The sequence below is a fragment of the Cynocephalus volans genome, chromosome 2, assembly GCF_027409185.1.
Source record: "Cynocephalus volans isolate mCynVol1 chromosome 2, mCynVol1.pri, whole genome shotgun sequence".
Classification (NCBI taxonomy): Eukaryota; Metazoa; Chordata; class Mammalia; order Dermoptera; family Cynocephalidae; genus Cynocephalus; species Cynocephalus volans.
The window spans coordinates 152121478-152136360 of NC_084461.1; the positions used below are offsets into that span (position 1 = coordinate 152121478).

The following is a 14883-nucleotide window of genomic DNA, read 5'->3' on the forward strand; positions in this document are numbered from 1 at the left end:
TTTTTATTGCAGTATTTGTTGAAGATTTTCTATTTTACCACAATCAGAGCAGACAAGTTTTGCAGTCAACATACCTAGCTTTGAATACCAGTTATGCTCTTCCTTAACCATGTGTCTTTGGAATAGCTATTTCACCTCTTTGAGGATAACAGCACCTCAACCAGGGGAATTCTATAGCTTACTTGAACTGGCCCCCAGGGTCAGATGGCTAAACCACTCCCTTCTATGGTCTCATGCCTAGATTCCTGAAGACTTTAGTTAATACTCACTGTCTTAGATTCTCTCCCTTCCATCCCTGCTTCAGCCTACTCTACAACCTGGAACATTGGTACCATGGAAAAGAAATATGTTCATGTGTGTACTAAGTTGAGGTCCTATGAACAAAGAACATTAAATAAACTGCCAAGAAGGACAGCAATGGAAAGTGCAAGGCTTGACAAGAAATCTCTTAGGCCCCAAGGCAGCCCACTGGAAAGAAAACTAAGCAAGAGCTCTGTATTAATGACCATACGTAATGTGGCATCCCATTTTAGATGGGATAAAGAAATTTCACTCAGGGAACTAAAAGCACCAATTATAGATAAGTATATTCAGGGATGATTTCTTGAAAACCTTAAGATTGGAAGGAAACAACTTGAAGGATGGACAATACAAGATTAATAAATACTTACGCAGCGTGAGCTCCTCAAGGCCACAGAGACTACAGTTTATTCAATTCTGTACTAACACTGCTTGATACATAGAAGGAGGTCAATTATTCATTGATGAGTGAGTGTGAGAAATGAAGAGGGAGGGAAAAAGAAGGAAGGAAAAGTCCCTAGTATAGTATCTGGTGCATAGTAGGTATTCAGTAAGTATGTGTTGCGTGTGTGCACCTAGCGTATAAGAAGAGCTGATAATAGAATATTATTGGGCTGGCCTGTTAGCTCAGTTGGTTAGAGCACACTGTTATAACACCAAGGTCAAGGGTTCGGATCCCCATACTGGCCAGCTGCCAAAAAAAATAGAACATTATTGACTTGAAATGTGTGCAGGTCAAAGAAACCTTGTAGATAACAAGATGAATTCATAGTCCCTCCAGAAGCCTGGCCTGCTTTGGAGCCTGCACTTTAAGGGCAGAATTTCCACCCTAGGCAAATGATGTACTCTTATCCCAGAGAGAGAGTAAGCCCTTCCTCCCCAACCCCATCTTTTCTCTGAGACCCCTGCATTACAGAGAGGCTGGAAACAAATTGACAGAAATCTGGAGGAAAGTAACTCAAGTGATTTAGGAGAGTGGAAGGGCTGGCTTATGGGGCCAGATTAAAGAAGCTAAATATGTATAGCTCGCCTAAGTGACAACTAAATGGGGCATTTGATAAGTCTATAAATACTTGGAAGATGTAAATGCCAAGGAGGAAAGGGAATTACTTAGCATGGCACAATGGAGTATTGGTATAATGGGATAATATTAAGAAAGGGAAAATGAAGGTTGAACATCAATAAAAAGCTTCCTGACAATGAGAACCATTCCTAACAGAGGACACTATTAAGTTATATGCTGTGAGTCAAGGGAAGTAATGTCGGTGCCATTTCTGAATACTGGCAATGGAGCCAGCAAGGCAGAAACTGAGGTGGTGACTGAGACACAGGAGTCAAGCAGGTAACCTTATGTGTCTGTGGCTTCCCAGTCCTAGAACAGGAAATGGGGAGAAATCAGATGGCCCAGACCTCTCAAAGGCTCAGATGCTATGGATAATGGTTATATCAGCAGTTCACTACCACATCACTGCCAGAAAGATTCATTCAACTTTACTGGCACCCCATTTCCTACAGAATAAAAATCCATGTTCTCTAGCACATATTACTAGGCCCTTCACAATATCTGGCCCCTGCCTACCTAATCAGCCTCATCTGCCACAAGCACTCCCCATACATCCTAACCAGTCCCACAGATGTGCTTGTAATTCCCCAAGTTCTTCACCAAACCTTTGCACCTGGTTGCATTTCTTCCCACTTAACTACCTGTTAAACTTTGCTTATTCTCTATGACAGATTCAAAAGTGCAAGGTGGTCTTTCCTGCCTGCCCCCCACACCCACTTCCATCCCTAGGCAGGGTAGGTCAGCCTCCTCTCATCTCTCAAAGCCTCCTGTGTAGGCTTTTGTTTGTGGCACTTATTATATTGTACTATTATTGTTTATATACTGTGTATCTCCTCTCCTACTAGACTGCGAGCTCTTTGAGGGCTGGGACTGTGATTTGTTCATCTGTACATCCCTAGTCTGACACAGAGCCTGGCACAAAGTAGGTAATCAATAAATGTTTAACTAAATCAAGGAATGAGGTTTTGTTCCCAGTACTTTTAGTCACTATCTTTCCTTGGGCCTCTTGTATAAATTATTAGGGGAAAAGAGCTTCCAAATCTTAGTAGCATCTTTGAATTATCTCCCCAGCCTCTTGGCCAGCACTTTTCTGTGCCATTTAGACATCTATAAATAAAACCCCTCAAATCTGAAAGGTAGCATGCCATCCTCTGTGGTTTAAATATAAACTTTAGACTAATCTTTAATGAAAAATGCTTCTGAGGTTCCCCATGAATTGTCCACAAAAATTTGTTTTTTTCTCCATATGAAAACCTTTGAACATGATAAGTAAAATAATCCTTCACTGGTAGTTGTGGAGATTTTTAGGTTCATTTAACCAAATCCCTTCAGGAAATCAGGGAGAATGTAGTGACAGATGAGAGGCAATGAAACTTCGAACCTCCTACTATAGGGATAATATATTTATTATGAAATACAATATTCATTGCACTCTGCTTTGATGACTGCATAAGATGCCCTTGTGCCATTATGCCTATGTTGTTCTGTTGTGAAATACGATATTCATTGGGAAATTTGATGACTGTTCAATAAAACAGCATGCTGTTTCCCTGCTCCCTTCCTTGATTTTGAATGGCCCCAGTTAGAGTTTATCACTGAATATTTTTAAACATGTGCTTGTAGTCATCTCTGTCGTGCATGTATATGTACCCTGGTTAGGGTTTATTTCATTGCTAGTTATTCCCAAAGTTAATTGTACTGTTGGACTGCTAAACAGCAGCCACCTTTCCACTACATGTAGCTTTTCTGAAGGAATCTGGCATCAAACCCCTTCTCTCCATTGGAAGTCTTGAATTTGAGGCCATGTTCTTAAAGCTCTGAATTTGTCTGCAGCATCAATATCAGATTGTGTTTCTTAGAAAGATTTCATTGGCAGGGAAGAAAATGGGGTATGCAGTCAAGGATTCTGACCATTTCTCTCTGTCTCTGCTACCAGAGACATGTCTCTGTGAAGCCCTTGTCATTTCTCCTCTGAACTTTTGCAGTAGCATCTAAACACATTACCTTGCCTCCAGTACATACTTGCCATTCTCCAGAACCTCATTAGTTATTGTTCTAAATAGCAGACCTCATCATATCACTGCCTCCTTAAAAATTCTCTGAAGGCTGCCCTTTATGTACTGATGCAAACCCATTTCTGTATTTAGCATGGTGTAAAAGGCCGTTTATAGCCTGACCCAGCCCAGTCTTCTGTACCTCACACTCAGCTCTGCCTCCTGCCACGCAAAATGTCTCTCTCAAAAGCCTTTTGTACAGGGGCTATTTGTTCTTCAAACATGCCAAGCCATGTCTTGTGTGCCTTTTCTCATCTTATTTCCTCTTCCTAATATATCCTTTGAGGGTGATGATATATGCATCTTTTAAGATTCAGTTTAAATATGACCTATGCTATGGAGATAGACTGGTCTTTTTAGACAGAATCATAGCACATATACCTTTGTTAACTTCTCTTCATCTTGCACACATATGTTTTCTAGTTTGGGGACCCCCAGAGGCTGGTATAGACCATTAAATGTTCTAGAACCTGACTATGTGGCAGTCGTTTAGGCAGTAACATGAACCAGAAATAACTATGTCACTTGAATAAAAATTAGTGGAAAATGGCTTTGGAATTGCAAGTTATTTCTCAACATACAGATTTTTGCAATATTCCTATCCAGAGGAAATTTAAATGGTATTTTTGACAAGTAAGGCTTAATTTGTACATCAAATTGAAAGGTGTTCTGTTTGATATTGGCATGATAAGAGTGAAAAAGAGTTTCACAAATAGTGCTGAGTGGCAAAACCGTGCAGTCTTCCAATGCCCCAGGTTTTCTGGTTTTATTTTAATGCAGCAAGTTGCTTTATGAGATCTGCAGCCACTTGAAATATGATTTACTACTCATAAAAAGTTTCAAATGGATAATGAAGATTTAAGAATGAGACTCACAGTGTAGTATAGTCAATTTTGTTGCTGTTGCTCTCCAGTACATCTCTGCCATTGAAATGAATTATTTATTATAATTTATTTCAACCATGGAAAATAAACTCTTTTCATTGTGATGTGTGCTATAACATTCAGAACAGACACATTACATGCAGTACTCTCAATTAATTAATCCTGAAGTTTCATTCTAACTTTATCATCTTATAAGCTAGGAGACTGGCAGGTAATTCTTTCCCTGATAAACTGTGATTAAAATGAATGTTTTGAGAATGAGAGGTAATGTTGGTAATGGAGAAAATGGAAACAACAGAAAGACTAGGTTGTGTTTTTTCTTACATTTTACAATGATTGGAAAAGTTTTTAAACATTTGAGGCAATTTATCATTTGGAACCTAAGCATCCTGTAACTTTCTGTAAGGAGTGGGTTGCAGAGGAGGGTACGATTAGTTTAGATGTGGAAGCATGCAGTGCTAATATATGACCAAAGCCAGATGAGTTTATTAGTCTGTGGTGTCTTTGAGGTAAGATGCTTTTTTTTCTTTTTAGAGCAAGGCTAACACTGTGCAAAGGTCTAGTAGGCAGAGCCTCCCAGATGATTCCCAGGAAGAATGGGTCACCAATAATTGATTGCAATCTTGTTTCTTTAATAGGGAGGCTCACCTCATCTTGCATTTCATTTGACTTTTCTTTTTTTCATTTAAAATGTTAAATACTTCTATTATGAGGTTACAAAAACACTATAAGCATTTAGGAATGTGCTTAATATGTACAGATATTTTAAAATTTAATGCAATTTAGATGATGGGGTGTAGTTAATCCAAGCAAGAAAATATAACTAAATATATGCTTATGTGGCCATTATGTTCATTTTTCATATCATTCCACTAATATCACATAGGTAGACAAAGCAAACAAACACCAATTGATTCCTCTTCCCTAAAGATGACTAGTGTCTAATTTGAGCAGGATCACATTTCAGTATCTGCTGTGCACAGGGCCTCAGGAATAGTGCTTGGTAATGACAGAAACTTCCTTATTTACTTCCACAAGCACTGAAAATCTGGGAACTTTTCTCCTTCAGCAGCACTCATATTCTCCCTGATCATGGATCTCCAACCGGGGCACAGGGTTTAGAGAAATTGCTGTGGAGATGAGTAGAAAGTTTCTCTGCTTTTTCAAATCCTACTGCACTATCCAGGCAATCATGTTTTTTTATTTTTGTTTTGTTGTTTTTATTGTTGTTAGGGCCAAGCTTCCCCTTCCTCTCTTATGGCCTTCTGAAAAATCAATCACGTATGCCAAATGATTCCTGAGACTCAGAAGTAGCTCTTGAGAGTTTGATGCATTTATTATTAGTTGTTCCTCAAAACATCACCAACTCATTGCATCACAATCAAGGACAATCTCGCTTGGCCAGAGCACAGATAATTTTGTATGCTACCTCTATTCCCATTAAGGCAGACAGAATAACAGATTAAGATTTACAGATTAAGGCACTTCATTGTGCAGTACATACCCTCTTGGGCACAGCTGTGATCATCTTTTCTTTGCTCTCCTCTCCCTCTCTCCACCCTCCATATCCCCATCTTGGTCTAGGCACAAGGATGCTTTGTCTTTGGTCTCTCACACTTTCTTTGGTCTGTCTTTTTGGTCTGTCCTTCTTTTGTCTAAACCATAGCCTCCTTCTAAGGCCCCACTTTATACCACCTTTTGAACAAAGCAGGTTAGTCTTATTCCCATTTTTTGTTTCTCTGATCAATAGGCAGCAAAGTTGCAGTGTAACTAAAATATCATGCAACCCCGAGCAAAGAGACTGGGATAGAGACAGAAGAGCTGAAGTTCTCTAAGTATATGTAGGATATGATCCATATAGGACCAGGGTTCATATCATCACTTCAGACTGTTTTGTCTTTATGATATAAATGGGGAACCAGAGGAAGGAGTTTGGATTTTTTCTCCTATTTCTTAGAACTTTATGAAATATTTTAGTTATATTATTCAGTATGCTCAAACATTAACAATGGAAAGTATTAACTTTATAGGAAATACTGTAACTCAAAGGAAATTAGCATAATTTACTAAGTTTTTCTGTGATCTTAAATTGCTGTGTACATGGTACTCTTGGTGGGAGGGAAACAATTATTTTTATAAAAATGTTCAATGGACCATTTTTCAGAGACAATATATTAAGTCTGCTGTTGTTCATCTTCAGAGTCTGAAAATATTTTAACAAAATTTATAAAAGCTTTAGGTGGGAGTCAGGAAGGTCTGCTTAGAACTCCCTAGGAACCACTGCCCTGAATTCTTATGGGAGGAATTTCAGTGGCTGCCTGACTCAGCAGCAGGTGGCAGAGTGGCTGAACAGAGTCACATGAGCAACACATCTAGGAGGTCTGCTGAAGGTAGAAGAATGAGCCATGCCCAGAAATGAGCCTTAATTCTCACACCATCAGTCCTACAGAAGTCTATAGTAGGAGCCAGTCATACTGCTTTGATCACTGCTGGTGGTCTTGGTCCTCACTCATAGGCAGTCTGAGGGTGGCAGGCAGCAGGCTGGCATGATGGACTCAGGCAGACTTGTGCACGTATACTGGTTCAGCTTCACATTCTCATAACTGTAACACCTTGAACAAGTTACTTACTTGCTCAGGACCTCAGATCCTTAGTCTATAAAATGGGGATGATATCCCCTTCCCAGGGTTAGTTAAGGATTAGAGACTGTGTTTGCAAGTACCTAGCAGAGTGCTGACTATCCAGAAGACTCTTCATAAAAGACAGCTATTATTGTTGGGCGGTGAGAAAATCATGAAGTACAACTTACTCTTAAGTGGATGTATTTATCATTAGGAAAGATGGTGCCTCAGCCTTTGTAACCTGAAAGCCCCCACGATGGCTCTCCCTGGAGCTGCTGGTTGTAGGGACAGCAGTGGCTTAGAAGAGTTCTCAGACTTTACACAAATATAAGATCCTTGGAAATGAATAGTGTATTAATTTAGATATTTGACCATTTCAAGTTTAAGCCAGAACTTCTCTGTTTTCTGTACAATGCTCTGTAGCTCTTTATACTTTAGCTCTTGATACTTTTCATTCATCCTTCCCAACTCATTCTATTTATTCATTTATGTGTTCATTCTTTCATTCAGGAGCTATTTCCTAAGCCTCTGATGTGTGCCAGATGCCGTACTAGGTAATGGGAATAGAAAGAAAAATGTCCCACATGATCCCAGCACCATAGGAGTTTGCAGACTAGTCTGCCTACTCCACTGCTGTTGCCCTCCACTCATTCAAGCTGCACTCATTCAAGCTGGCTTTTTCCATTCTCTTAGTCTATACTCACATCTCTCCAGCCATCCTGTTCTAGCCAGCTTCTAGACCCACTGAGCATCCAAATTCCTTAGAAAAAGTACATACTCACTGTCTAGAAGCAAAGCATCCAACATAAACCACAATTTTGCTTATTCTATTTCAGCAGGAAATAAAACAGGAAGCATTTGAAGTGAGTGTGTTTAGTTACCACCTTACTGTAGAGAAACTGCAACCCAGCATATTTGGGGAGAAAAGTCTGCTTTGCTTTGTGTTTGTGCTTTATATCTCATATTAGGGTAGAAAAATAGGAGAGGAGCTGGGGCATGAAGAAAGATGTAGATCACATAACATTGTTTTGTTTTATTTTTTCCAGGTCAGATATTTGTAGAGTACTTTTGTGTTTTATTTAGAAGATTACAAGTTTCCAGAACAATAGAAACATTCTGATTCAAAATCCCTAGTCATACATGTGCCAGGCCATTAAATAGGGATACGTTCTGGACTCTTTCCCATTTAAGTTATTTTTTGAACTGCAACCCTCAATGAATTTATATAATTGTGAGGAGATTATAATCTCACTTATCTATATCTAATAAGACATGAATTTGAGTACTTCCTTGAGCCATGAAATACCATTGGGTTAGGCCACAGAGGGTAGCCAGAGTTGGAAAAAAGGAGTATTATATTGAATGTCTACTGTGTGGCAGACAGTACAAAATGCTTGATACAGGAAGTCATTCCCCACAGCAGCCCTTAAAAGTAGTTGTTATAGTCTTCCATTTTATATGCAAGGAAATAAAGGCTCAGAGAAGTGAAATGACTTGCCCAGTGTTCCAAGTTAAGTGGCAGGGCCAGATTTGGGCTCATTTCTGACTGACTTCGAAAGCCTGTCCCTACCACCCCATGTTGGTTTCTCTTCATTGAGAGAAATTTCCTACAAACCTCTGACAAAGTTTCTGGGAAGGAAGAAGGAGAATGAGGAAGCACCTGAGGCAGTGTGGAGTATGGTTTTCCTAAGTGGAACAAGTCACACAACTCCCCTTCCAAAATGAGTCTTTTCCTGGTCTGACAGAATAGCTGCTTAGGAATGCAGTAGATGGGCCCTAGAAAATTAACTTTGGGTTGGGTAATTTTGAAATAGCCATTCCCACCATCCCTGTAGCAGTACTGGAAGTGAGCAGAAGTTCGGGGAGTAGAACCCGAGCTCATATAGCCATTCCTTATACCAAATACTGGTGGTACTTTGTGGTTTATTGCAGGCTGGGTTGGTGCAGAGTTGCCAAGAGCTCTCTTTTCAGTGTTCACTTATTTGTGTCATTACCCACAGAGAGCCTCCTGCCAGAGATATCACATTACCTGGGAAGAGATTCTGCATTTCACTCAGTATTCTTCCATATGGGGCACGGGTCCTTCTCCAAAGGAATTTGCCCCAAAGGAATTAGAAAAAATGATTCTGGAAATGGGCTGCCCCATCAATACCATTTAAGCAGATTTGCTCACTAATTTCCATATTTCCGGAAGAGTAAAAAAGAAAAAAAAAAATCACTCAGTTTTAGCCAAATTTATTTTTAGAAAAGTATTTTATTCAAACATCCCCTTACTTATTACAGACATAAATACATGCATTCAGACAAATGAATACACGGGAGAACCCTATAAAGTAATTGGCACATCACTTCAGGATGCTTTGTCAGTTACTGAAGGAATTTGGTGCCTCTAACTTTAATCTTTTCCATTAAAATATCCATTCTGCCTTTAGATTGTGAAGCCCATAATATTTTAGACTGTCTCCATGGGTCTGTTAGTTTTGCTTGTCAATTTAATTTGTGGCTCTATGACTTTGGGTGTCTTGTTAAATTGTACGTGGAAACATGTGATCTGCAAATGATGTTCAACAAGCCAGTCTTAAGACCTAGCCTCTCCCCAGAGAGACTGGACATACAATAGACATGGAATTGGCAGATTTCATTTCACCCAGCCTAATTGTTTGATGATGATGATGATGATGATGATGATGATGATGATGTAGATGATGTACGGGATGGCTGTTTAGAGCTGCAAAAAGAGCTCATTACTATTGTTATTATATACCTTAAATGTTTATAGCACTTCACTCTTGGCAACATTTTTTATGTACACCATCTCATTTGATTCTCAGAGCTTCCTTATTTTGGATTATTATTTCCCTCTTTATAGTTAATGAAACTGAGACATGGAGAGAGGGCTCTGTAACTTGCCTGAGATCACAGGGTAAATTGTTTTGCAAAAAAATGCCAAAGGACAAAACCAGATGTGTTCCAAAGCAAGCCAGGTCACCAAAGCCGACCTAGGGGTGGTGTGTGTGGTATTCTTTGCCACATAATTGCCATTTATCCTGTCCTCCTTTGGGAAAAGGAGCTCTGGAGCTGCAGGAACAGAAGGGTTTAGAGGTGGGAGGTAAAGAGTTCAAAAAGCAGAAACTGTATCATTAGCTCCATGTAAGTGTCTGAAACCTGCTTCGTAACCACTTGCCTGGACTATTGCAGCAGCCTCATCCCTGGCTTCCCTCCTTTAATTTCACCTGCACAGCACACATTGTACATGTCCCCAGAGGGATTGTTCTTAAATGTAAATCTGAGCATGTCTCACCTCAGCTGCAAACCCATCACTGGCCTCCCACTGCCATCAGGATGAAGTCTAGATTCCTCAGCATAGTCTTCCAGCCTAGCACTGGGGTGTCACTTCTGGTCCTTCTCTCTTCTCTCCTGCCACACGCTGAGTTCCTTACCATTGTAGAACCCATTGTGTTCATTCCCACACTCCTTTTTTTGCTGCTTTCTCTGCTTAGAACACATATGTGATGAACTCCCTAAATGTTACCTTCTCTGTGGAGTCTTCCCTGACTTTTCCTCAAAGACCCTGAGGCATCTGTCTATGCTCTGCATGCCCATAGCATTTTGCCAAGCCCTTTTTTCCTGTTATTTCTCTTCTGGGTGATCTCCCTCAGGAGGCTTCAGATTCCTTAAGGACAGAAGTTGTGATAAATGCCTGTATTCTCTTATCTCTCCTACGTGTCTTATAGATTTTGAATTTAAGAGAATGGATTAGTATGTATATGGAGAAGTCAATGAGTAAGTAAGTGAATTAGTGAATAAAGAATGAGTGAGAAACCTTTAACAACCTGAGCCAGTGAGAAACATGATGTTCCAAGATCACATGGAATGTGTCCTATTCCTTTCTCTCTCTGAGAGGTACCATGGAGAGATGTTGCCCTTCCATAACATGACCTCTTTGGTGAAATGAGAGTCAGACAGGAAAGTGAGCTGGGCCTTTTCATTGTGCCCTTGCATAGAGAAAAGCATATCAGGGTTGAGAGGCGAGGACTGACCCTCTTGCCCCTGTGACCTCTGACTTCTGCCCACCAGAAGGTTCTCATCAAAGCTTTTGGTGGTGGAAACTCTTCTGCAGTGAGCTGGGCGTCTTAGCCAAGAGTTCCAGCAGGCAGCATTATAGGCGTCCAGAGTCAAAGCTGTTTGTCTAGGAAGAGCCCTCATGACTGTTAACAAGATGGAGGGTGGTAGGTGAGCACATAAAAGGCCTGGGATTAGAGGAACTCTGAGCCAAGGCATCCCAATCTTCATGTGGCTCTGTCTTCCAGATGATGTCTGTCCTCATGAACACCATTGTCTTTGAAGACTGTCGGAACCAATGGTCAGTATCCAGGCCTCTCCTGGGGCTCATCTTGCTCAATGAGAAGGTAAGTGCGATTGCAGGAAAATCCTCGGGAGGTAGTCCCCGGGAGGAGAAAGAAGCTATACACCAGGCTGAGCTGTGATGATTAAAGGACAGAGGAGCAGAGCCAACTGAGTTTGAGCTGGGACCTTGATAGCTCTATGGCAAGGCAGCATTCCCCCAGAAGACCCTTCCCCAAAGGCCTCAGATCTTCATCAGTTAAATAGGCCTCGAGACTAGCTCTTCTGGAACCCACAGCCCCCACACACTGGGTAGGTGGTTTGCTAAGTAGTGTTTCAAGTTTGCCCTCCGTCTCCTCCTCCCAGTTCCAGGGGAATTCTTAGCAACAACCCTTTTTGCTTCCTCCCTTGGCCTCCTTTTATATCTGGGATTCTGGGGTGGCTGGTTAGCTTAGTCAGTTAGAACTTGGTATTGTAACACCAAGATTAAAAGTTTAGGTCCTCCCACCAGCCAGCCACCAAAAAATAAGTAAATATATCTGGGATTCCCACTTCCCTAGATGATAGCAGCAGCAGCAGCAGCCAGTCAGGGATTCATATAGACAGCTAGCACCCTTCATCTGGGGAGCATGTGTCTCCAACTCCTTAAGTGCCTTCCCCATCCTGGACTGCCTCCCAAGCCTCTCCAGCTTCCTCTCAAACCCTCACCTATCTCCCCAGCAGTCAGTAGGAACAGTGCATTACAGCTTGGGAGAATGAATTGTCTATACAATAAGATAGTACGGGGGAAAAAGACAGTGAGATTAGAGGCAGCTGCATACATTAAAATTCAAACTAAAATCCCAACCTTGGAAGGAAACTAATAGAAGAAGAAAATATATCAAAAAGAGAAGAGCTGTCTCATCATTCACCTGTGCTGAAGTATCCAATTTTAGCCACATTCAATAGCAGTGTCATTCATCTTCCCTTGGTGTTATTGTGATTTAAATCCAAGCTCTATAAAAGAGAGCAGTTCTTTTAAAATGATTGAGAGGGAATAAGGGCAAATTCAGTGTTTAGAAAAAGCTTATGACATCACAATATTATACTTTACTGATGGAGGCAATATTTCATGGTTTGAGATGAAAAACTAATAATTTTCTATTTGGTGTGAGTCAGTGCATCATTATAAAAGGGAAAAATAAGTAGTTTTGTGCATTCCCAATCTTGTTCAGGAAGACATTGTGGCTTAAGTATAATGCCTCTGATATATAATATTTAAGTATTAGTCTGACTACATATTAATTATGTGTGTTTTTTGATGTGAGCTGTTTGTAATGTATGATGGAAATTAAATATCATGCTGTTTGGGGTTGGAAGAATAAACACATGACTGGTAATATATTGTCTTTGTGCTGAAATTAGGTCGTTTCCAATGATTAGGAGCTGTGTTTAGCATCAAGAGCTTGTGTTTGTGTAAAAGCCCATAGACCTCAGCAGAGGAGAAGGGGCTGTGCAGTTATTTTGTGACCAGGTATGACAGATATTTTTCTTAGTGCCAGAAAGCTCTTCCAGAACTAAGCAAACCGCTTCAGCACAGACCCATTCTAACCCACAAGGACAGAGACTTGGAACAAAGCCTGGAGCTGAGAAGTGATTCACTGAAGCTAGGAAAGATGATGAGGCCTGAGGGGAGACCTTTGGCCTTGCCTTCAGTCACTCAGAGTGCTCTCTGGGCATTTTTAGTTAAGTTCTTGCCCTCAGGCTGGGGGGCCCGTTCCTCTTCAGCCATTCTGTGATTAGTGGAGATAAGAGTCAGGAAGACCATACATTTGGTCCCCCCACAGAGGAGGTGAGGACTCCATCAGCCTAAGCAGTGACAATAGAACAATTATAGCAAGAGATTTTTATGAGAAAGGAATAATACACTTTACACCTAGGACTTTCTTTATTGCTTAGGTTTTCTCTAAAGGCTTAAAGTTCAAAGTGGACCTGGACAAAAACTCCTCTGACTGTTAATGAGCCTTGGGTAGATCAGAGCTGGTCTAACCCTCTTCCCACCAGCTTTTTTCAAGCCAGGTTTGAAGTCAGACTTCTGACATTATTCTGTCTCCCAACAGTATTTCAGTGAACTGAGAGCAAGTCTGATAAACAGCCAGTCTCTTCCCAAGCAGGAGGTCCTTGCCCAGTGCTTCAGGAACTTGATGGAAGGAGTAGAGCAGAACCTGTCTATCAAGAACAGAGACAGGTGAGCATTGCCCAGTAGGGCTCCTCTGGGGGAGGTGAACGTTCCAGGTTTATTGAAAATAACTGGATTGACAGGGGCTGACCAGTTAGCTCACTTGGTTAGAGCGTGATGTTGGTAACACCAAGGTCAAGGGTTCAGATCCCTGCACCGGCCAGCCACCAAAAAAATAAATAACTGAATTGTGCTTACCACAGCTGTGGCTCTTCTTGTGATCCTAGACTCAATTAAGTTCCGTTCAGTAAATATTACTGGGCATTTGCTTTCTTCCAAGCATCATGCTAGGCACTTTACAGAGATAAAGAGATTAATAAAGTACAGCCTTTGCCATTAAGCAGTCTATAATCCAACAGGAGAGAGAGGAAAAATAACTAATTGAAAAGGTCAAAAGAAGGAAAGCGCAGATCTCCTATGGAAGATGAGGGAAGGCTTCCTGGCATTTGAACAAGCACAGACTTTGAAGTCAGACAGACCCCAATTAAATTTTATCCCTGCCCTTTATAGACTGTGTTGCAGTGAGGCAGTTAACTTCTCTGCTCCTCAGTTTCTTCACCGGTAAAATGGAGATGATAATAATTGATTGGAATATTTAAATGACAGCATGTAGTAAAGCATGGTACCTAGGATATAGGACCCACATTAAGTATTAGTTCCTTCCTCTGCCTGTCCGTTAAGAGAGGCTGATATTGCAATTGACATGACAATTAGAGGAACCCAAATTTATCTGCTAGGGCTTCCTTCCTTCCTTCAGTCATTCAGTTAGTTCACAAAACTTTATTGAGAATCTACTATGTGCAGGCATTGGGGGTAGTAGTGGTAAACTGATTGTTCAAGATTCCTGCCCTCATGGAGCTTAAATTCTAGTGGAGACAAACAGTAATGACTGATGGAGAAAGAAAATGTGTTTAGGAAAAAACTGCCTACACTATCCTTTTATAAATGTGGTAGCATTCAAATGCAGCACCATTTGAAATGCAAATCATCAACTATCTCAATAACCACAATGTATTCTGGAGTTAACAGCCTGGGCTTTGGTAATTCAAAGCCAAGTCAGATGGGATCTGCAGATATGTTGCCTTGTCTGTTCATGTCACTCCAAGATCCTCTTATCACACAGAAAGGGGCAACCTGAGAAGCCAGCAGAAAATACTTGGATGAAGGGGAAACCCTAGGTGCCTCAGGGGGGAAATCTCTTCACCTGAGGCTTGAGAATTTGAGCACTGCCTCCTGAGCTGCTCTATGAAATGGTATCAGGCAGCCCTCCTAGTTTAATGAGAGTAATATCCAGCAAGGAATGGTTGTTTTCCTTGTGCCAGGCACTGTGTTACAGGCATTGTCTCAACTGACTCAAAAAAATTCTCACTTACTGCAATCCCTTGAGGTAGCTACTCAT

The 14883-nt window shown here is 40.9% G+C and overlaps 1 protein-coding gene across 1 annotated transcript in view; it reads left to right on the top strand.

Moving 5' to 3' along the window:
* The window catches only part of RANBP17 (RAN binding protein 17), a 358620-nt gene that overhangs the window by 343107 nt on the left and 630 nt on the right, over window positions 1–14883 (top strand). The window contains exons 26-27 of the mRNA XM_063086918.1: window positions 11233–11331; window positions 13366–13493. Coding sequence (XP_062942988.1) covers window positions 11233–11331; window positions 13366–13493 — 227 coding nt within the window. The remainder of the gene's footprint in view (window positions 1–11232; window positions 11332–13365; window positions 13494–14883) is intronic.